Raw genomic sequence first — 21,996 nt, forward strand, 5'->3', positions numbered from 1 at the left:
CGCCTGGAGGGGTCACAGGCAGGATTTGTTTAGAATAAATTATAAAAAAAATTAAGGGAAGGGAATTTCAAAGAAATTTCAAGGAAAGGGAAGGAAATTTCAAGGAAAGCAAATTTCAAGGAAATTTCAAGGAAAGGAAATTGAAAGGAAAGGACAAAGGAAGAGGAAAGCAGTGGGTGGTAGGGGCTGCTCTATGTCTCGCAGGGATTTTGGGAGCTGGCTGGGCACAGAAGTCCTTTCCCATGTGGAAAGCTACTTTCAGTTACTCTACTTGAGAGCTCGACACACAGAGCAGTGTATATGTGTGTGTTTTGAGTGTGATTTTACAGAAATGTGTATTTAGAAAACACCTGGGTCGCGCAGGCGGCCGGGCGGGCAGCCCCGGGGTCCTCCCACACTGCGCGGCGCTCGCGGCCGGGCCCAGGCGGCTCCCACGTGGTGCGGGGGGGAGCGGGGCCGGGGAGGAGCCGCGGGGAGAGAGCCGGGAGAGCTCCGCGAGAAAGAGCCGGGAGAGCGGGCAGAGAGAGCCGGGAGAGCTCCGGGAGAGCTCCAGGAGCCGCAGCCATGCAGCGCCGCAAGGTGGACAACCGCATCCGCGTCCTCATCGAGAACGGCGTGGCGGAGCGGCAGCGGAGCCTGTTCGTGGTGGTGGGAGACCGCGGCAAGGACCAGGTACGGCCGTGCCGGAGCCGCCCGGGCCTGCCGCAATCCCTCAGGGACTGCTCCGCTCCGCTCCAGCGGGAATTGAACCCTGCCAGCCCCAGGCAGAGCAGCGGGGCCTGAGGGGAGGGAACTCGCAGGGACGGGGCTGGAAATGGAGTGTGAGACCCCCCCTGAGGCATCTCCTGGCTGGGAAGCTCCTGAACGACAGTGAAGCTCAGGACAGGCTGCGGTTTGTGGGCTTGGTTTGGTTTTTTAACTTGTTTTTTAACTGTTAAACTTTCCGGCCAGCTGGGGTTTTTTTTCCCCTCGGTTCTGCCCTGTGGTGGTTTCTCTCTCGGAGTGGGCTTTGAGTTGTCTCGGAGATGAACCTGCTCGGTGAAGTTGTGTGGAGGAAATTCAGTGCTAAACTCGTTTTTCTTCGGGGACTCCGGCCTTGTGTTTTTCGAGGGGGGAGGGAAAGAACAGCTCGGCAAACCCACTGTGGTTTAGGACAAGTCCATTCACAAAATCACAGAGTTGTTCAGGGTGGAAAAGCCCTCCCAGATCGCTGAGTCCAGCAGGGACAAAGCAGCCACTAACCCGTGTCCCCAAGTGCCACATCTGCGTGGCTTTTTAATCCCTGCAGGAATGGGGACTTAACAGCCCAGTCAGGGAAGAGATTTTGCCTTAAAACCAACCTCAACCGTCCCCTGGCACAGCCTGAGGCCATTTCCTCTCCTCTTGTCCCTTGTTCCTGGGAGCAGAGCCTGACTTGGCTGCCCCTTCCCATCAGGGATCTGTGGAGAGCAATAAGGTCCCCCCTGAGCCCCCTTTTCTCCAGGCTGAGCCCCTTTCCCAGCTCCCTCAGCCATTCCCGGTGCTCCAGCTCCTTCCCCAGCTCCATTCCCTTCCCTGGACATGCTCCAGCCCCTCAGTGTCTTTCTTGCAATGAGGGGCCCAAAACTGAGCCCAGGGTTTTGCCCTGCCCTGTGCTGAGCAGAGGGGAGCAATCCCTGCCCTGCTCCTGCTGCTGTTCTGTTCTAACTGCTGTGTAACTGACAATTAATTTATCTCTTGTCTGTGGGCAAATAAAACTAACTAATTATTAAAAAAAAACACCTTGGAAAAGAAGGAATTATTCAGGTGGCAGTAGAGGAATGTTGGCATTATTTACTGATGGGTTCTGGCATCTCCCAGCTCTGGTGGTGTTCACTGAAACCCTCTGTGGAGAATCCATATGAATGGGTTATCCATAACAGACAAAATTGTGTTTAGCCTGGAATTATCAGTGTTGGTGCTGGCAGAGAAGGGAGCTGAGGACACAGGAGGTAAAACCCAGTGTCCTGCAGCCCTGGAGCAGGCACAGTCACAGCTTCACATCCTGCAAGGGACCCCTCTGTTCTCCACGGTGGAAATGCAGCTGTAAAACCAAGTTTAGAAGAACACTTTGCTTTGTGGTGTTCCCTGAGAGCTGTTTGTGAGTGCTCTGTGCCCTGGCAGGTCGTCATCCTCCACCACATGCTGTCCAAGGCCACGGTGAAGGCCAGGCCCTCTGTGCTCTGGTGCTACAAGAAGGAGCTGGGCTTCAGCAGGTGAGAGAGCCCTGGATCCTGCTGCTCCCTGGGCAGCCAGGGCTGCAGGCTGAGGGGAGGGCTGGGAGGGGAAGCCAGGGCTGTTCCTGGAGCAGCTGGGGGAAATCTGCTCTTCCAGGAGTGAAATGTGATTTCCATAAGAGAGTTGGCACTGACAGAAAGTACCTCTGTTTTTTTCTCCTTTAGCTCTAATACTGACTCTGCTGCCCTAGGCCAAACTCCCTTTTTAACCTTTTTTAACCTCAAAACTTGGGTTCCTCATCTGTTTCGCCTCAGTCATACTTAGGACTGAGCTCTGACTTCCAGGCTCAGCCTGAGCACACTTCCCTCAAACCCTTCCCCAAGAAAACTCCTGTATGGTTTTTTCCCCTCCAGCCACAGGAAGAAGAGGATGAGGCAGCTCCAGAAGAAGATTAAGAGTGGAACTCTGAACATCAAGGATGATGATCCCTTTGAGCTGTTCATTGCAGCCACAAACATCCGCTACTGCTACTACAACGAGACCCACAAGATCCTGGGGAACACCTTTGGAATGTGTGTCCTTCAGGTCAGGAGGGCCTTGGCTCCCTAAAGGGCTCTACAATAATCACTTGAAATGTTGCAGGAATGGGGTTTGTTGCTTCTGTCACTTCAGTTTTGGTGGCCTTGCTTTCCCTCACGAGTGGTGTGAGGGTGAGGTGGCCTCGTTGGTAGGAGTTGGAACAGGGCATTGCTTAGTGCAGATTTCAGTGGGAATTAAACTTGGAGGAATAAAGCTTTTAGGCTTTCTGTGCCTTTCAGTAGGAGCCAGCTGCTCTGCTGGACTCTGGGCAACTCTGAAGTTCTTTTTACTGCCCAGGATTTTGAAGCCTTGACTCCAAACCTGCTGGCCAGAACTGTGGAGACAGTGGAAGGTGGTGGAATTGTGGTGATCCTGCTGAGAACTATGAACTCCCTGAAGCAGCTCTATACAATGACCATGGTATGTGCAGCACAGTGGGTCTGTTCTCTACCAGCAGCTGCATTGAGGTGATGCTGGGTGGGTATTTATTGATTCTATTGTGGGCTGTTATCCTCCTCCCATCATCTTTCCTGCTCCTTCATTCAGGAGTGGGAGGAGATGGGATGGGGTTTGTTACACTCGGGCATTTCTGAAATGCTGCAGATGTGGGTGTTTCACCACAAAGTCAGGATCCTGTCTGGGATGTGCTGGGATGGAAATGGAGAGACAGGAGTGGGAAAGAAGGGGTCACACAATCCTGTAAATGTCACTGTCACATTTTCTTTCTGTTTTCTTCCCTTTTTCCTTCAGGACGTTCACTCCCGGTACAGGACCGAGGCCCACCAGGATGTGGTGGGGAGGTTCAATGAGAGGTGAGTGGCTCAGAGTGCAGAGGAGCTGGGCTGGCAGCCCAAGGAAAGCACCAGGAGCAGCACTGGCTGTTCCTGATGGGAAAACGTCCCACAGGTCTGCATTGGAACAGGCCTTTTTCTGGAAGCTGGGCTTGCAGCTCAGCTGTGGGGAGCTGTGAATACTCAGCTGTGGGGAGCTGTGAATTCTCTGTGTTTAGGAGAGAGTTCAGCTGAACCACCAGGGAGTGCTGCTGGTGATTTTACTGAGTTTTCTCTGCCTGCCCAGGTTCATTCTGTCCCTGGCCTCGTGCAAGACCTGCCTGGTGATCGATGACCAGCTGAACATCCTGCCCATCTCCAGCCACGCTGCCAACATCACTCCTCTGCCCCCCCAGTCCCAGGTCAGTGAGTGATCCCAGCCCTTTGCCCTGCCACAAATCCCTCTGAGTTGGCCACAGAGTGTTAAAGACTTAAAAACAGGGAATGTTTTTTTTTTTTATTTCACCCTGATTTTTATCGAAGGATGGCATTGCAGAGAGGAAGCAGAACGTTCTGCAAAAATTATGTGGGTGAAACTTGGGAGCTGTTTTTTCTATATTCTGCTTTTTTTTTTTTAATTTTCTGTCCTATCACTTTTTGTGCTTGCCCATATTTATTAATTTTCCTGTATTGCTCAGCCCAGTGAGGTGGAGCTTGATTGTGGTTGCATGGAGGGATTTCAAGCTGATGGACAGAGGGAACAAGACCAATAAAAATACTTCTTTGGCATTTGGAGGGTGGGAGAGCACTTTGGAAATAAGTATATTGCAGGCTCATGACACAGCTGGAAGCTGTGGCAGTTGTTTCAATTTCTGAGTTACACATGTCACATTCCGGGAAGAATTCCCTGAGGATAATCCAGACACATATTTGCACTCTTAGAAGTGTATCCTTTTATCACTTCCAGTTGTAGACTGCAGTAAAGTGGAACCAGTTTTAAACAGAAATCTTGAAGCATTTAAACTGTGCTGTGTGGCCTAAGAAATAACCAATTCAGCTTCTGTCAGAGATGGGAAAAACATTCTATTAGTGCACTGATTTAAAAATAAATAAATAAACCAACTTCCTTTAATCATTAGGACAACACTGACAGCAGCACAAATGCTTATCTGTTGGCTGGAGAGGCTGGTACCTTTGGAATTTTAGGTGATAACCAGGAAAATCAGCCTTCATTCCCATCTAGAACTGGTTGTGTTTGTGTCCAAGTTTATTGTTTGGCTATTTTTAATTTTTCTAAAAAATTTTTATGGGCTTTTTTTTTTTTTTTTTTTTTTTTTTTTTTTTTTTTGTATTGGTGCTGCAGTAGTTCTTCCCCCTGCCTGGACACTGCATGTGAGAAGTGTAACAAAGATCATGAATGTCCAAAGACTAAAAAATTAATTAAATTATTTAGAGCACTCTTCTTTAATCTGTTTTTCCTATCAATGCCATTCTGTAATTACTATGTACTGCAAAATCCTTCCCTTTTTTCCCTTCCAAACCTGGGGAAGTCAGGACTGGGGAACCTCTTTGTGACCATTCTCCTGAAGATGCCTGGAAATTTAAGTGTTAAATACATGTCTGTCCATATAAATTCTCATGGTTTTGGGCAATACATTCTTCTTGTGCTACCTTTTCCGTTGAGATCCTTTTCTCTGCCTGCCCAAAGGTGTCAGAAGACACCACAAAGGTAGAATTGTGCTGAAATACCCTTGGCTCATCCTGCTGTGTTTCTGCAGGAGGAGAGCCTGGGGCCTCAGGACTTGGAGCTGAGGGAGCTGAAGGAGAGCCTGCAGGACACACAGCCTGTGGGAGTGCTGGTGGATGGCTGCAAAACCCTGGATCAGGTTGGTGTGATGCCTCAGGTTCAGCTTTTATGTTTTTCAGATTCTGTGCTGCTTTAGTGTGTAGTTCTGTGCTTCATAGCAGGGGATAGTAAGCTCTCTTCACAGAGCAGGGAGACAAAACAAGGTAGGTAGACCAAGAATAAATTACCCAAATTTCAGGCCCAAGATCATAAACAATGGCAGAATGAAGAGAGAAGAGCTATAATTGGACAATTAACTCCAATATGCAAATGGACCAGATCTTATAACAGTGAGAGACCTCATGACTGGTTGTGCATTTTTGTGACCATTTTGGGTTCATCTTGGGTGTAGCCCTGGCTGCGCTCTTGTGCTGCCCGAGGTGGATCCACTGAGGCATTTTAATAAATCCCTACTTTATTCTTTAGCTCCTGTCCAGCCTCTGTTCTAGGCCAGCCTCCCCAAGGCATCAGGTGTGCTGGCCAGAGCTGAGCTTCTCTGGGTGGGGCAGGTCCCAGAGTGAGGGAAACAAACTCTCTTTTCTGGGGGTTTTCTAATCCTCAGGCAAAAGCAGTTCTAAAATTCATTGAAGCCATTTCTGAGAAGACCCTGAGGAGCACTGTGGCATTAACAGCAGCCAGGGGACGAGGGAAATCTGCTGCTTTGGGGCTGGCCATTGCTGGAGCAGTGGCTTTTGGGTGAGTGACCTCCCTCTCCAATCCCCCAGGCCTTATCTGCATCCTTGAGTTTAAAAAAAAAAACCTAAACACAACCAAGATGACAGGATTGGAATATATTTGTAATTTCCAATCTTAAATCCCTCATTTTTCATCTTGTATCTTTTGATACAAGATTATATCTTGACGAGATTGTATCTTTTGGTCAAATTTTTCTTAAAACTCAAAATAATCACACATAAATCAAGATTATTGTCTGTAGGAATCTGCTGTGTTTTGGTTGTTAGGTAAAGTCAACCCCTCCTATTAAAAACCCATCCTGTTTAGTATTATGTGGTAAAATTTGTTAGAAAAATCATTCAGCTCTTGTTTTGTTTTTTTCTCTGCAGTTACTCCAATATCTTTGTCACATCTCCCAGCCCTGACAACCTTCACACTCTCTTTGAGTTCATATTTAAAGGCTTTGATGCACTGCAGTATCAGGTGAGGGGAGCAGACTATTTTACAATATTTTCAAAGCATTCCTGCTTAGGAAGTTTTACACTTCATCAGTGCTTTTGGCTACATATGTTTGCTACCAGCCTTTTTTACCATGTTCTGCAAGAAAAGGAATCATGGTAGAGTTGTGTTTCTTTCTCTGTCTTTAAGCAGGGTAAACCACTTTCTTTGTGAAGCAGATTTTAACATCAGTAAATAATTTCCCAATTCTCAGGCCTTTGAAGCTTTTATAAGAATTTTTTATTAGAATGTGAAATAACAGTGTCTGAGCTTATTTTGATGACGATGATGATGGTAAATTATTTTTTTTTCTTAGATCTTAGCTTTTTATATTGTTTAAAAATTTTATTTTCCAGGAGCACTTGGACTATGAGATTGTTCAGTCCTTAAATCCAGAGTTCAACAAGGCAGTGGTCAGAGTGAATGTGTTCAAGGAGCACAGGCAGACCATCCAGGTAATTGGCATTCTTACCTTTCCAGCTTTGTTCCTGGCTGTAGTTTTTGCCAGTGTTGAAGTTGTTTTGATTTTCAGCATGTTCATTCTGTGTGATGTGGAGCTGCCCTGGTGGGTTTTGCTGTAAGGCAGATCTTCAGGGAGTGACTTCCTCAAAATACCTTCTCTCTTTCAGGGAATAGCTTGTAGATTACAGAGCTCCCTCGTGGGTTTCTCCCAAAACAAAAGCAGACGAAGGTGAAAGGAGTGATGCCTTAAGTTTTAGCTTTCACATTTTTCAGATTCTGTGCTGCTTTAGCGTGTAACTCTGAGCTTCATAGTGTTAGTAAGGTCTCTTCACAGAGAAAATTCCTTCTCCAGCTTGAGAACCAAGGAGAGCTGTTACAGCCTCAGGCCCAAAAAGCATAAACAATGGTGAATTGAAGAGAGAAAAACAAGAAGGATGGGACTTCATAACCTAAAGCTGTAATTGGACAATTGACTCCAATATGCAAATGGGCCAGAACTTATAAAAGTGAGAGACCTCATGATCAGTTGTCCATTTTGTGACCATTTTGGGTTCATCTTGGGTGTAGCCCTGGCTGGGTTCTTGTACTGCCAGGGTGGATCTATTGAGGCCTTTTAGTAAATCCTTCCTTTATTCTTTAACTCCTTCTAGCCTCTGTTCTAGGTCAGCCTTCTCACAGCATCAGGAGCAGTGCAGGAAGAGGTTTTAGTGATTAGATTTCCTTTTATTTTCCTCTGCACCTCTGCAGATGAATTCTTGTGGAGTTGTGTCAAACAAGATGTGTGAGCCTGTCATTGTTAGGGCAGCATAAACCCTCTCCTGACTTTCTGCTTTTCCACATCTCAGTCTCTGGCTTGGTGTTTGAGGAGAACAGGGACAGCAAAGAGCTTTCCAAGGCCCCAGTTTTGTGAACCCTGGTGTTTCCCTGCTGGCAGCTGCTGGCAGTGACAGTGTCCCCTCCTTTGCAGTACATCCACCCTGCTGATTCTGTGAAGCTGGGCCAGGCCGAGCTCGTGGTGATCGACGAAGCTGCTGCCATTCCTCTGCCCCTGGTGAAGAACCTGCTGGGCCCTTACCTGGTGTTCATGGCTTCCACCATCAATGGGTAAGGCTGGAGCAGCCACTCTGCTGGGGCTCCCCAGAGCTGCCTGGCTCCTGTGGTTCCTGTTTCAAGCTCCCTGTGTCCTGGTTCCCAGGTACGAGGGCACCGGGCGGTCGCTGTCCCTGAAGCTCATCCAGCAGCTCCGCCAGCAGAGTGCCCAGAGCCAGGTGACCCTGACAGCAGAGAACAAATCCACAGCCACTGCCAAGCTCACCTCAGGTACAGCGTGTGAGAGCTGAAATGAGGGATGCAGGACTCCAGGTGGCTCTCTAAAATGCAGTTTATTCCATCCAAGAGGTTCCCGCAGTCCAGGGTCATGGAGGACAGAGCCTGTGCCCACAGCTGTCAGCTCCAGCTGCAGGCAGGCCTGGACACCCTTTGGTTTTGGTTACAATGCATTATATACTTTTCTTTGCTGGGCATCTTTATACAGTAGAACCAATCTATACCTTAACTATTATCTCTAGCCTATCATAACTACTATAATTACCATATTCATGTTACTATTCTCCAATCACTAAAAGTTTGCCCTGTTACTATTCTCCAATCACTAAAAGTTTGTTAGTACATTGCAGTTTAAGCTAGAAGTTGTTATTCAGTTTTCTTGCAGTGGAAAATTCTGAGACCTTTTTTCTACTTGCCACTTTGCTGACTTGTTTGCCTATGCTATCTTTCTGCTTGGTAAAAACATCTTGTTTGGGGTGGGTTTATCCTTTGCATAAAAACCCCTTCTAACTAACACACCTTTTGCCTCCTTGGTTATCCAGTAAGACTGGCTCAGCAATTCTTTTCTTCTATATCAAAACTTGCTTCCATCTCTATTCCTTCTTCAGATTCTACATTTAAAAATCTTTCTGCTAAGCATACCTATCTGTGAGACTTTTTGTCAAACTTTCATCCTTCCCAACAACAGCACCTCTGGCCTGTGTGTCCCACACAACCTGTGGGTGTCCTGGGGCTGCTGCCATGGCTGTCCCACCCATCCATGTGCTTTACAGCTGTGGGAAGGGGCTTGTGTGGGGAAATGACAGAGCTCTGCTGGTTTTCCCTCACAAGTTTCAGATGGAAGGCTTTTAAGAGGTGACAAATCAGCATCTGACAGTTTTCTGATCTGGGAGCCCCTCAGAGCACAGGGATCCTGTGGGGTGCTTGTCCAGCACTGAGTGTCCTTGTTAACCCCTGCAGCTCGCACGTTGCACGAGGTGTCCCTGCACGAGTCCATCAGGTACGCCCCTGGGGACCCCGTGGAGAAGTGGCTGAATGATCTCCTGTGCTTGGACTGCCTCAACATCACCAGGATCATCTCTGGCTGCCCTCTGCCAGACACCTGTGACCTGTATCCTTGCTGAAAGGTTCTCAGCCTGGCTCAGAGCTGGGATAAGCTCAGCACTCGTTTTTTCCCCTAAAACCTTGCTCCTGGAGTTAAGCTCTCATGGCACTGGTGGGGGGTGCTGCCAGAACATCACCAAACCCCAGTTTTGCTGCAGAGACAACCTCAAGGAAGAGTTGCATGAGGGGAAGCCCCTGCTGGAGTTACAAAAGGTTTATCTTTACAGGTGAAGGGTGTGCAAGCTGCAAACACTGGCCATTCATTCTTGTAGATTAAGCTGTGGAGTATAAGAAGACAATCCAGTTTGTGGCCCAGATATTGAAAATAACCCCACAGGAAGCTTTTTCCTGGTTCCCTAGGAGGTTTTTTTCCTTAATCCCTGTGGTTTAGATACTATGTAAATAGAGACACACTCTTTTGTTACCACAGAGCATCAGAAGTTTTCTTGCAGAGGCTGATGGCCCTCTATGTGGCTTCTCACTACAAGGTAGGGCTTGAGCTTCTTCCATCCAGTTTCATTCCCAATTTCAGTGTGGAATTTTCTGGGGACAGAAGTGCTTGTTATGACAGCCTGATTGAGATTTCACAACAGCTTCTGTTGCTTCTTGTTGTGTACAGAGCTGTGTTCTCCTTTCTCTGAGATCTCTGCCTCAGTCCTGGCTGTACACACTGGATTTCCAGATAGTCTGGAATATTTTTGCCTTGAGAAAAAGTGGAGACTAAAATTCTAAATGAGCCTCCAAGCCTGTCAGGATGTTATCAGTGCTGAACCTCATTTGCAGTTCTCTTTACCATGTTCTGGTGGTCTTAAGTTCATCAGGAGCAGTGAGAGACCTCTCTCTCTCTCTCCATTATGAGACTGAAAAGAGGAGTAATTCATCTCAAGGTTTCAAGACCAGGGTTGATCTGGTCATGTAAATATGAGTGGGGAAGTCCAGAAGGATGGAACTACTGAGTTCTAAAAGCTTTAAAGCTTAAAAATGAAATTAGGATTTGGTACTTGGGAGGTAAGGAGCTGTATGAAAATAGGAAGTTCAGGTTTGTACATATTAGAGCACAAGGTTTCCCTTGAGGAGAACAGATGCTGTCTGGGGATGTGACAACCATGAGCTGGCCTGGGAGTTCCTCCATCCCTCAACATTGTATGAGTTCCAAATTTCTTAATAGCTCTAAATTTGGAAAATAGAGAGATTGTTTAGAAATCAGCTGGACTTTGAAGCTCTCTTCATGGAATACCATTTGGGTAACACTCTCAGGCACATTTGTGGCATTTTTGGGGTTGTCCTGTGCAGGGCCAGGAACCGGACTCAATCCTGATGGGTCCCTTCCAACTCAGGGTATTCTGTGATTCTCTGGACAGTTTTTGATCTTTCTGATGTCTTCACCTTCCAGAACTCCCCCAATGACCTCCAGATGCTCTCTGATGCCCCTGCCCATCATCTGTTTTGCCTTTTGCCTCCTGTTCCACCCACCCAGAATTCCTTACCAGAAGTCCTGGCTGTTGTTCAGGTAAGAGAATGACTCGAGTGTCAGTTTTGATCCTGGTCTAGTTGAGCAGGAGGCAGCATTTTGTGTGTCTGTTTTCATGGTTTTGTGTCTTTCCTGGCAGGTGTGCATGGAGGGAGAGATCTCCCGCCAGTCCATCATGAACAGCCTCTCCAGGGGAAAGAAGGCTTCTGGTGATCTTATCCCCTGGACCATTTCAGAGCAGGTGGGTGATTTGGCTGTGCACTGGCACCCAGGGTGTATTTCATGTATTTCTTGCCTCCAGAGTGCCCAGCTGTGTCCTTTAATGGGCTCTTTGTCCCTTGTGCAGTTCCAGGATCCGGATTTTGGGGGCCTCTCCGGCGGGCGCGTGGTTCGCATCGCGGTTCACCCGGATTACCAGGGGGTAAAGTACCTGGGACCAGCTCTGGTGGGGCCAGGGAAATGGCTCTGCAGGCAGAGCTCAGAACAGGGCAAACATTGCAGCTCCTCCAGTTCTTAGCATTTTAAGCTCAGGGCACCAAACCAGTGCTCCCAGAGGATCCTGAGCCACCGTACACAATCCAGGGATATTTGCTGTGACCTTACCAAGTGTTCGGCATTTTCTGAGTGCCAGAGTTAAGCCCCAAAAATTACTACACAGCCCTGAACTACCAGGGCTGATGCTGATATCCTCTGTTCTGTCCTTCTCTCTGGAGCTGCCACATGGCCAAAAAAAAGCATTTTTGCAGTCACTGAGTGGTGTCTGCAGTGCTGATTGTTAATGGGTTTAAGGGGAGAACGTTGTTGCCCTGTATTAAAAATCAGAGACCTGGTTTTGCTTACAGTATGTTGTTGCTTCTTCACAGATGGGCTATGGCAGCAGAGCTCTGACTTTGCTGCAGATGTACTATGAAGGCAAATTCCCATGTTTGGAAGAAGAAACAGTTCAAAAGCCAAAAGAAATCACAACTGTGAGCAGTGAGGTATGGTAACTTTTTTTATTTTCTGTCATGCTGAGCTGCATAATTTCCCCTGTAAGTCTCCACTCTGTAGGGAGGAAATACTCAGATTTGATTTTCATAGAGAAGAGGAGCTTTAATTTGCAGCTTTCTGTGGGGATTGCTGCTAACCCATTCCCACTTTCTTTTCCAGACTGTTGGTTTATTAGAAGAGGTTGTGACACCCCGGAAAGATTTGCCCCCTTTGCTGCTCAAACTGAGTGAGAGACAAGCTGAGCACCTGGACTATCTCGGGGTGTCTTATGGCCTGACACCCAGATTGCTCAAGTAGGACATGATTCTCTTTCCCAGTTACATCTTGCCCTTCTTGAACAGATAATGAGCTTTACTTGCCCAGTTTTTCCAGGGTGTAGAAGTAAGAACAGCCTGTGATAGGTAGGGGGGGGTTGAATTCTCTTCCCTGTGACCTGTAGAAATGTGAGGTGCTGCTGACGTCAGAGCTGGTGGATTTTTTTCCTGACTGATGTAAATGCCTTTCACAGCACCTTGAAAGTTTGTGCATTTTTTGACATTACAGCCATAATTTTTCACTCCCCTGAGCTGGACCCTCAGTCAGGTGGGTGCTGTTCCTGCTTTCTGACAGGAAGCTCATTTGCTCTGTTTGTTGGTGTGTCTTACAGACTTTTGCTTGCTCCTCACCAGCTGTTCTTGTACAGCAGATAAATTGCATTTAACCACAATTTATGACTTATTTAGCTCCATAATTCTCCGTGTGTTCCCTCTTTTGCCCAGGTTTTGGAAGCGTGCTGGATTTGTGCCAGTTTATCTGAGGCAGACCCCTGTAAGTACCACACTGTTCCTGAATGGAAGTCCAGCCCTGCTGAAATCCCTGGGCATGCATTCCAGTGGATTCTGTGAGAAGGGTTTTGGGGCAGGAAGCTTTGCTGAGGCTGCTTTTAAGTCTTGGTTTATGTTCATTTTTGTTCTTTGGGCCTATAGTTAAGGAGTAGAGTTTTAGGGTTGTGAATGTGGGCCTCCAAGTAGTTTGTACATAACAATTTAGAGCTGTTGAGGGCTATTAATGTGGTTACTGATAAAATAACTGAGATTTACCAAATTCTAGAAGTTCATAGGTATTCCATTAAGTGGACATGGTCAGTAGCTGGAAAAGTATGCATATGGAAAAATAGCAAGTTAAATGTACTTATTTGTCAAGAGCTTGAAGATAATTTTAGAAACCATTTAATTTAGTCAGCAGAAATGTCTGCGCCTAATTTTCCCATCCAAAAAAATGTCAATAAACATAGTACTAATGGCAAGAAATAAAGAGCAGTTACGTTTTCTGATGCTGTCTCATCAGTGATCATAGATGAATTGTGAACTGCCTTGGAACAAAATAGAATTTGATGCATTTGTTGTTGTTGATTTAGAAGGTATTTCCCTTCCTCAGCTGAGCACAGAGTGCAAAAGGTTCAAATGGGGGTGATGGGAAATCCACCACAGAATCACAGAACTGTATCTTATTTATCAGAATGACCTGACAGGGGAGCATTCCTGCATCATGCTGAAGATGCTCAATGAAGAAGATTCTGAACAGGAACCTTGGCTCACTGCCTTCTGGAAAGGTAACTCTGATCCTGCTGACTCTGCAAGAGCCCTCTGGGCTGTTTGTTATTCAAGAGGTCCACTGGGCTAATTTATTTTGTCCTCTTGCCCTGTAGATTTTAGGAGGCGCTTCCTTTCCCTGCTTTCCTACCAGTTCAGCACCTTCTCTCCCTCCTTGGCACTGAATATTCTACAGAACAAAAATATCAAACAGCAGCCCCAAGCACGTGAGTACCCTGACTGGGACAGCTGTAAGTGCATAGCAAAGCATGGCTGGAGCCTGGCACCTCAGTTTGCTGTTTTCTCAAGATGTTTAACAGGAGAATCCTCTGGGAGAACTTGGTACCTGTGGGGTTTTAGTGTCTGTGCTGGCTAGAGGGTTTTTCTGCTGCAGCAAGGGAACAAACCTCTTTCACAGCAAAACCAATGTGAATTGTTAAAGGCCAAGGAAAAATACTAAATACCTGAATACATGCTAAACACTGAGGTCCTGGGTGCTCTGAGGAACATTGCCAACTTTGCTGTGTTTCTCTGCTCCCCACCAGCCCTCAGCCGTGCTGAGCTGGAGGCAGCCTTCATCCCGTACGACCTGAAGAGGCTGGAGATGTACTCCCGCAACATGGTGGACTACCACCTCATCATGGACATGGTGCCCACCATTGCCAGGATGTTCTTCCTCGGCCAGATGGGAGACATCTCCCTCTCTGCTGCACAGTCGGTGTGTGTGGGCAGGGGGGGAGCGAGGATTTGGGGAAAGCACGGGTGTGGGAACCCAGGACATCCCTCTGGCTGTCCAGAACAGCCAAGAGCCCTGCCAGGGGGCCCAGAGACCCTGGCCCAGAGCCCAGAACACCTGTGGGTTTGATTATGACCCGTGGAGCAAATTACCAACCTTAGATGAAGATCAGCAAGCCACAAGAGTTTTGGTAGAATAATAGTGAAGTTATCACAGGGTGGAAAAGTAGATTTTGGGGTTTCTAGAATGGGGTTCAGCAGGCAAGATGGAGGGATCTGGGTGTGTCCAGCCTTTCTCCTTCTTCTTCTTGGCCTCCATCTTCTGCTGAGATGTTGGCACTTTTAGATTGGTTTAGAGTAGAAGCTCACTGTCTAACATAGGTGATAGGTATTGGAAAGTAATTGTAAACATTGTATACGTAGTTTTTAGTATAAAGACATAACACCACCCCGTGGGCAGGCAGAGTGCCTGGAACTGTCCTGCTAGACAGACCTCAGCAAGACAGGAGAAAAATTTTTACAGATAAGACGCAGTAAACAGCCTTGAGAGTGAGAAATGAAGAGCTCCAACTCATTCTTCAAGCACCAGGGCTGGGAAAACAGACTTTTAACATCTCTCGGGGTCACAGCAACCAGCAAAAGATCCCTGAGACATGGGGATGTGTGTCTGTCTGCTCTGTGCTGAAATCCCTGTCTCTTCCTCAGGCCCTTTTCCTAGGGATTGGCCTGCAGCATAAATCTCTGGACCAGCTGGAAAAGGAGCTGGAACTGCCCAGCAGTCAATTGATGGGGCTCTTCAACAGGATCATCCGCAAAGTGGTGCAGGTGGGACCATAATTCCAAAATTAACAGAAAATATGACACTAAGAGAGAGCTGGGTCAGTGCTGGGCATCCTTAACACATCCCCACTTACTGGCCATAAACTTCTTGGCAAGGTGGGGAAAATCCCAGGTGGAAAATGTGTGGCAGTGATTTAAATGCCCATGGTAGGGGATTTGGAACTGGATGATCTTTAAGGTCCCTTCCAACCCAAACCACTTAATGATTCTGTGTAGTGATTTCCCAGATAAGAATGCTTATCTTATGGTTTTCCATGTTCAAGTGCCCTGACCAGAATGCTGAGCAGACAATCCTTGTTGCCTGAACCATTGTTCAGAGCATTGGTGGCATCTCAGCTTTCCTTGGAAAAAAATAAAATTATTTCCCAGTGTTATTTAGAGGTAGACCTGAAATCCACTGAAATAATTGTCAAGTTTTGGATCTGGTTCCCAGTTTTCTTTCTCTCTAAGGTTTAGGATAGCAAAGCTGAAGTCTGGATTTAGGAGTTCATTGTAGAGGTGATAAATGGTGTTTTAAAAACCAAGTCTTACATGTGCTGGCTTGTTTCATTTTCAGCTCATCAACACAGTCCAGGAAAAAGCTGTGGAGGAGCAGATGGCAGCAACAAAGGATGTTGTGATGGAGCCAACGCTGAAATCTTTAAATGATGATTTGGTAATTACAAACTTTATTCCTGGTTCATATGTAAACACTTCAGGGAGTTCACCTGAGGGCAGAAACATTAAATTTTCTTGGATGGAAAGGGTTCCACACCACATCTGGCACTGTAAGGGAGTTAAAACCTGACAGGTTTGCATTATGTGCAGCTGGAGTTGTGCTTTAAGCTGCAGTGTGGGGTTTTCACAGAAAATTACAAGTTTGTGTGTACAAATGACATAAAAATGCAATTAGATAAAAGAAAGAAGCTATGCAGAACCAGCTGGTATTTGTTTTAGGGGATGTATTTGTGGGAAAAGGCATTTTCCTCTCATTACAAAGTCAGTGTTACCCTGAGGAACTAAAGCATCTTGTGCTGTCCTGTTGCAGGAGGAGGCTGCAAAGGAATTCCAAGAAAAGCACAAGCAGGAGGTGATGAAGCTGAGGGAGATGGACCTTACACAGTAAGAATTCATCTGCCTGGGTCTCAAATCCAGTTTTTCCCTGGGTGGAATGCTGGGTCGCGCTGGGATTTGTGCACAAGGCTGTAGGTGCAGTAAGCCATCAGTAAATGAGAACCAGTGTGTATTGTCAGCAGTGGGTGAAACATAAAAAAACCCAAATCAACTCAAAAAGGGCAAGCAACCAGAGCTTTTACTTAAGTGTCAGCAGATTTCTGTCTTTCTGGAGCAACAGGAGTTACAGATGCCACTGATTCTCTTCCCTCTCCCCTCCCACTTTTTGTCTTATAAACACTGCTCACTGTGCTGATGTCCCAGGGAAGTTGTCTGGCTTGGCTCTAAATTGGTCTCTGGTAAATCTGGTGAAAGGAATTATAGAATCTTTGGTTGTCATGTTTGGAGAAAGGACAAGAATGGATGTGATTTGAAGTGACTTGCAAGTCAGTCACATAAGGAAATTAATACAACCAGAATGTTTTCAAATTAATTCTATTTTATAGCATTGATAGTGCTGCATACCTTTTTGTCATTTTGGACTGTGTTTCCTTTTTTTTTTTTTTTTATCCTCAGCCAGAAATAGATTTTTGTTCTCCATGAGGAGAGAGAGACAAAAATCTATTTTGAATAATTTTCAATGCAGGTTGTAGAAAACTTGTGGGGCTTTATCCAACATTGTTCAGCTTTGTGGACAAAGCCTTATCTATTCCAAACCTCCAAGAACTTGAGATGGAGAGCAGTTGCTCCATTTTGCTACACAACTGCTTTGCCTCTTTAAATCTGGATGTAATTTCCAGGGTGCTTGAACATCCAGAAACGGGCCACAGAACATGAGCTTATTTGAGTAGCAATTTTTGTCTTTATTTCTCTTTTTAAAAGCTCTTCACTTTTTCCCAGACTGATTTAGGAAAGCTGTCCCATGCCAGCTTTGCCAGCCTGACTTGGTGTGTGGTTCCCAAATCAGATTTGCTTGGGTGCTGGCACAGTGGCTTTGTTTGCAGGGTAGTGTGTGCCTGACAGTAGAAACACCTCTTTTATATGTTGTTTTCCTCTGTGCTAACAATTTGACCTGACTTTCCTTCCCCTTTCCCACTTAGGTACATTATCAGGGGGGATGATGAGGAGTGGAACGAGGTGCTGAGCAAGGCAGGACAGAACGCTTCCGTCGTCAGCCTGAAAAGGTAAAGGAACTTGAAATATTCCAGAGATCTCTCCTCTTCCTGCTGGCTTTGTTAAATGTTTTCCAAAAAAGCGAAACCTAGGGGTTAAAAGTGAACTCAGTGTCCTGGCTAGATCCTCAGTTTTCCTGGGGGAATTGGGGTGTGAGCAGCTTTGAGCTCCACTACCCAGTGTTTGTGTTGCTCTAAAGACGGTCCTCTCTTCATTAACTTGTTTAATTCTGACTTTATTGCTGATGATCTGATCCTGATCCCACACAGAAGCTGGGACTTTTCCTCCCTTAGGTCACTCATTCCACCTGACTGCCCAATTTGCTTTGGGATCTAACACTGAGTGGGAGCACCTGGAGGTGCCAGTGGAGAAAATGCAAATTCAGGAAAGAATTCTTTCAAATGTGAGCTTGAGCCTGGAAAAATGTCTGTATTTCTGCAGTTCCTTAATTCTCATCTATCTTCTTTCTTCTGCCATGCCCAGCATGTAATTTTCCCAAATTTTTCCTTGGGGATTTATAGCTGAGACTTCCCTGCTCACTTATTTCCCCTTCCTGGAGTGCCTGACAGCTCAAGTAATATGTGATCTCTGTTCCACCTTTTCATGGTCTTTTTCTATCAATGCTAGAAGCTGTAAGTTTCCAAAAGCCTTCCAGGAAGGAGAGAGTCTTAGCAGTTGCTATAAGATAGAGATCAGAGCTTGGAATTCTGTTGTGTTGGCTTGAGTCAGAATCCAGTGCAGGGACAAAATTGAATGTTTAAAACAATCAGTAGTTTCTCTTCTAGGTACTCTAAAATCCAGATGCCCCATGTAGGAGAGATAAAGTTTTGAAAAGCAAAGACAAGAGCTAAAAATCAAGATCTTCTGGGTTAGAGAATCTCAGGACACTATAAAATCTAAGTCAGGCTCTTCTTTGTGCTTTTTCTAGCACCAAGTTTAAATTTTCTCCCTCGCTCTTACATTACAACAAAAATTTCCCTGCAGGATGGCAATCCAATGTATTTTTAACAGATGTTTTCTTCCTGTTTTCCAGTGAGAAGAAAAGAAAACTAGAAACAGCACGAGGACCCAAGCAACAGAAGAAGTTTAAGAAAACTAAAGATCTAAAGCAGAAGAGGAAGAAATGACTTCTAAGCCAATCAATGAACTTGAATGAACAAGTGCTGGGTCTGTACTTAAAAAGCCCTGTTCTCCTCTAAACCAAGAGACTATTTTGGAGGGAAGAAGAATCCTTAGAGGCATTTTTCAAGTGTTTGTATTGTGGGAAGAGCAGCGCTCAAGTGTTTGTGTGAAGATTTTTATATGAAGGGTGACTGCAGAGGGTGACTGAGCAACTGGAATGCACTGGAATGATGAAGGTGCTTGAGCAGCTCCAAAATTCCCATTCCAAGAGGGCAGATCTGTAAACTTCCTGCATCTTAATGGTTCTGTGGTTCATTAAAAAAGAGTTTGGACAACAAAGGACAGAAATGTTACTCTGCTTTAGCACTGCAACTCACCTTGACCTGTGCAGCTGCTGGTTCTGGTGGTCCTTTGGAGCTTGAGGGGGCTTTTATGTGCTTTGTGTTTGGGGCTGGCTGGTCACTGCACACTCACTCTGCCTCCCTGCTGGTCTGAGCTGCCCCTTGGCTGTGGTGGAAAGCTTTGTGTTCAGGTTGGCAGAAATCAGCACTACTGTACCAAAACCTGCTTGTGGGATCTCCTCTTTGACCTCAGGGGCCAGTTGAGCAGCCAAGTACTGAATTCCCATCAGCTTGGCAATAACTGTGCCAGTCTGGAGCTGGGACTGGCTGTGACTCTGGGTCTGCTGCCTCTCAGACTCCAGAGGCTTCAAACCCAGGCCAGAGCTTTGCCATAGAGTGTCCCAATCCCAGTCCTGAGAGCCCTGGTGTATTGCCTTGATATCCTTCTGGCTTTTTGCTGTGGGGGTTTGGAACAGAGCCCTCCCTGCAGCTGAGGCACAGCTGTGTTGTATTTACCTGCAGATCTCACAGCTCCTTTTCCTGGCAAATCCTGAGGTAAGGGTGGCTTTTCTTCTCAGGAAAACTACCAAAAAGAAACAGGGGCAGGGAATGATTTTGAATTCCTGGCCTTCCTTTTTTGACAGCAGTTTATTATTATTTTGGGGCCTAAGCTTAAAAAACCTGGAGTGTGTGATTGTTCCCAAGTGTCACACTTCCAGAATAGGATCTGATGGGGTGGTGACAGTAAAACCATGGAAGGGGGTGGGTTGGAAGGGACCTTAAAACTCATCCCATTCCAACCCCCAGCCAGGGGCAGAGACATTTTCCACTATCCCAGGTTGCTCTAAGCCCTGTCCAACCTGGCCTGGGACGCTTCCAGGGATCTGGCAGCCACAGCTGAGTAACAGGTACCACTTGACTCCATTTCTATGTCTGACTCCATTTCCCTTCCCAGCTGGCAGCAGATGAGTGGGAACACTGCACCAAAACCTGTTGGAATTCCAGCTTCCAGCTCTGCATGGAGCACTACATCCAGATGTGAACACTCATCAGAACAATTCTGCCACAAACCAAGGGAACCCTCAGGACTCGTCTTGCTCGTTTCTCCGTGGAAAGAGACATAGCACAAGCACCTTCACAGCTATTGGAAAAATCCTGGAAAGGGCAGGAAATCAGGGTTATTTGGAAGTGTTTTGTGCTGTCACACATCAGTTCACCGGTGTTGCTCCATGGCCCAGTACCAGCTGTAGAGCTCTGCCCCACAGATGTTCCAAGGTCTGGCATTTAAAGCAGCATTAGCATAAAAGGAGCTGCATTAGCATAGGAATTACCTTGTTGGTGTTTCCAATTCCCAGCCTGGAATTCCAGATGACCCAGAGATCAGCTCAGCTCTTTTGAGCAGGCTGCTGAAAACACCAAAGGTTGTGGGTTCAGTCACTGGATGGGCCATTCACTTAGAGCTCAACTTCATAATCCTTGTGGGTCCCTTCTATTTTATGATATCCTGTGACCTGGAAACACAGATTAAACATCTCAATTAGAATTTTACAAACAGAGATTTTGCCTTTGGAGACTGTGAGTTGCACAGATCTCGGGGGAAGAGGGAGGAAAGCATCAGGTCTCACCTGGCAGGTGTTAAATGAGCAGCTGGAGCAGGATAGTGCCTATCCTGGAGCAGCTGCTCCTGCCCGTGGCTCTGCAGCTCCACTCACGTCCCAGGGATGTGGTGGGCGCAGGACGGGAGGCGGGCCCTGCTCTGCTCAGGGGGTGCTGGAGCAGCGGTGCCGCGGGTCCCGCTGTGGACTGGCCTCACATCCCCGGAGAGAGAGGCTCCGAGGTGGGTCCTACACACCGGGACCGGCGGCCTCAGGGGGGTCCCCTCTCCCCGGCCGCTTCCAGCCGCAATCCAGCGCCTGCTCCAGGAATGCGCCGCTCTCTTGCCGGGCCCGGCACCGGCACCGGCACAGCCCCGGCTCCCCACGGCAGCAGCGGGACCTGCCCGGAGCCGTAGCGGGAGCAGCCCTGGTCCAAGCGGGAGCGGCAGCGCCGGGCTCGGTCCGTGCCCATCCCGGAGCAGCTCTTTCCTGCCTGCGGCGATCCCGATCCCGATCCCAGCCCCAATCCCGCCTCGGTTCTGCGGCCCCGCGAGGGAGAAGCGGCTCAGCCCGGGACCCCCAGCAGACACCGGCAGGACCCGACCGATCCCCAGGCCCGGGTCCTATTCCCGGCCCCACCTCAGCGCCTCAAGCCCTCGCGCAGCAACGGGAGCAGCCCCCGGTCCGGGGCTCCGCACAGCGCTCCAGCGACGGCCCCGCCGCATCCCAGGATGAGCATCCATCGCACAAAGCGGAGCGGGCGCGGATCCGCCGGGATTTACGGGCGCGGGCGGGGCGGGGCGCCAGGGGGGCGGGGCCGGCTCAGGTGTGAGGGGCGGGGCCGGCTCAGGTGTGAGGGGCGGGGCCGGCTCAGGTGCGCGGGGCCCCAGCGCGGCTGCGCGGGGCGGGGCCGAGAGGATTTAACCCCCGGGAATCGCCGCTGGCGCCATTTGCCCCCTCGGCGCTCGGAGGGGAAGGTTCTGTCCGCGCGGGCTCTATATCTTTTTTTTTTTCTATTCTTTTACCCCTTTTTTAGCCTCTTTTTCCCAATACCTCTCCTCTCTCCCTCCCTTCCTCCCCTCCCCCACCCCCTACACCCTCCCCCCCCCCCTACCCCCCCCCCCTCCCTCTCCCCCCTAGCCCTCCCCTCCCTCCCCCCCAAACCGCTCCCTCCCGGGCCGGTCCCCCCTACCCTTCCTATGTCCCCCACACACCCCAACCCTACCCTACTCCTCCTTTCTCCACGCTTCCTTTCCTCCCCAGCACGGCTCCCACCTGCCCTCTCATCCTCCTTCCGTTCCCCCCAGTTCCTCCCCACCTGCCCTGATTCTTCACCCTCCTTCCTTCAGCCTTCTTTCCCCTCTACATTCCCCTATTCCTCCTTTTCCCCTGTGCACCTTGACCGCCCCCACCTGTGCTCCATCCTCCGCCCGTCCTGCCCCGGCCACCCCACCTGCCCCTGCCCCCCTCCCTGCTCCCCTGCACATCCCGACCCCCCCACCTGCCCTCCATCCTTGACGCACCCCGAGCACCCCCTGTGTTCCCCTGTTCCCGTCCTTTGTCCCCCCCTGCCTCTTTCCCCCGCAGCCGCGGGGCTCGGGGCGCCGCAG

General features: G+C 48.1%; 1 protein-coding gene across 1 annotated transcript; it reads left to right on the forward strand.

The window, feature by feature from the left end:
* The first annotated feature begins 473 nt into the window (after positions 1-473).
* On the forward strand, positions 474-18,789 carry NAT10 (N-acetyltransferase 10). The gene is made up of 28 exons (XM_036384777.2): positions 474-672; positions 2,143-2,234; positions 2,610-2,781; positions 3,073-3,195; positions 3,526-3,587; positions 3,853-3,967; positions 5,324-5,431; positions 5,954-6,087; positions 6,456-6,549; positions 6,921-7,019; positions 7,994-8,130; positions 8,222-8,346; positions 9,313-9,463; positions 9,848-9,944; positions 10,850-10,966; positions 11,067-11,168; positions 11,274-11,348; positions 11,791-11,907; positions 12,077-12,210; positions 12,676-12,724; positions 13,415-13,508; positions 13,605-13,715; positions 14,034-14,206; positions 14,929-15,048; positions 15,620-15,718; positions 16,091-16,164; positions 17,256-17,339; positions 18,362-18,789. The coding sequence occupies exons 1-28, from the start codon at positions 565-567 to the stop codon at positions 18,453-18,455; spliced, it is 3,060 nt and encodes a 1,019-aa protein (XP_036240670.1). The 5' UTR covers positions 474-564; the 3' UTR covers positions 18,456-18,789.
* The last annotated feature ends 3,207 nt before the right edge of the window (positions 18,790-21,996 follow it).

This window comes from Molothrus ater, chromosome 6 (genome assembly GCF_012460135.2).
Source record: "Molothrus ater isolate BHLD 08-10-18 breed brown headed cowbird chromosome 6, BPBGC_Mater_1.1, whole genome shotgun sequence".
Taxonomy (NCBI): domain Eukaryota; kingdom Metazoa; phylum Chordata; class Aves; order Passeriformes; family Icteridae; genus Molothrus; species Molothrus ater.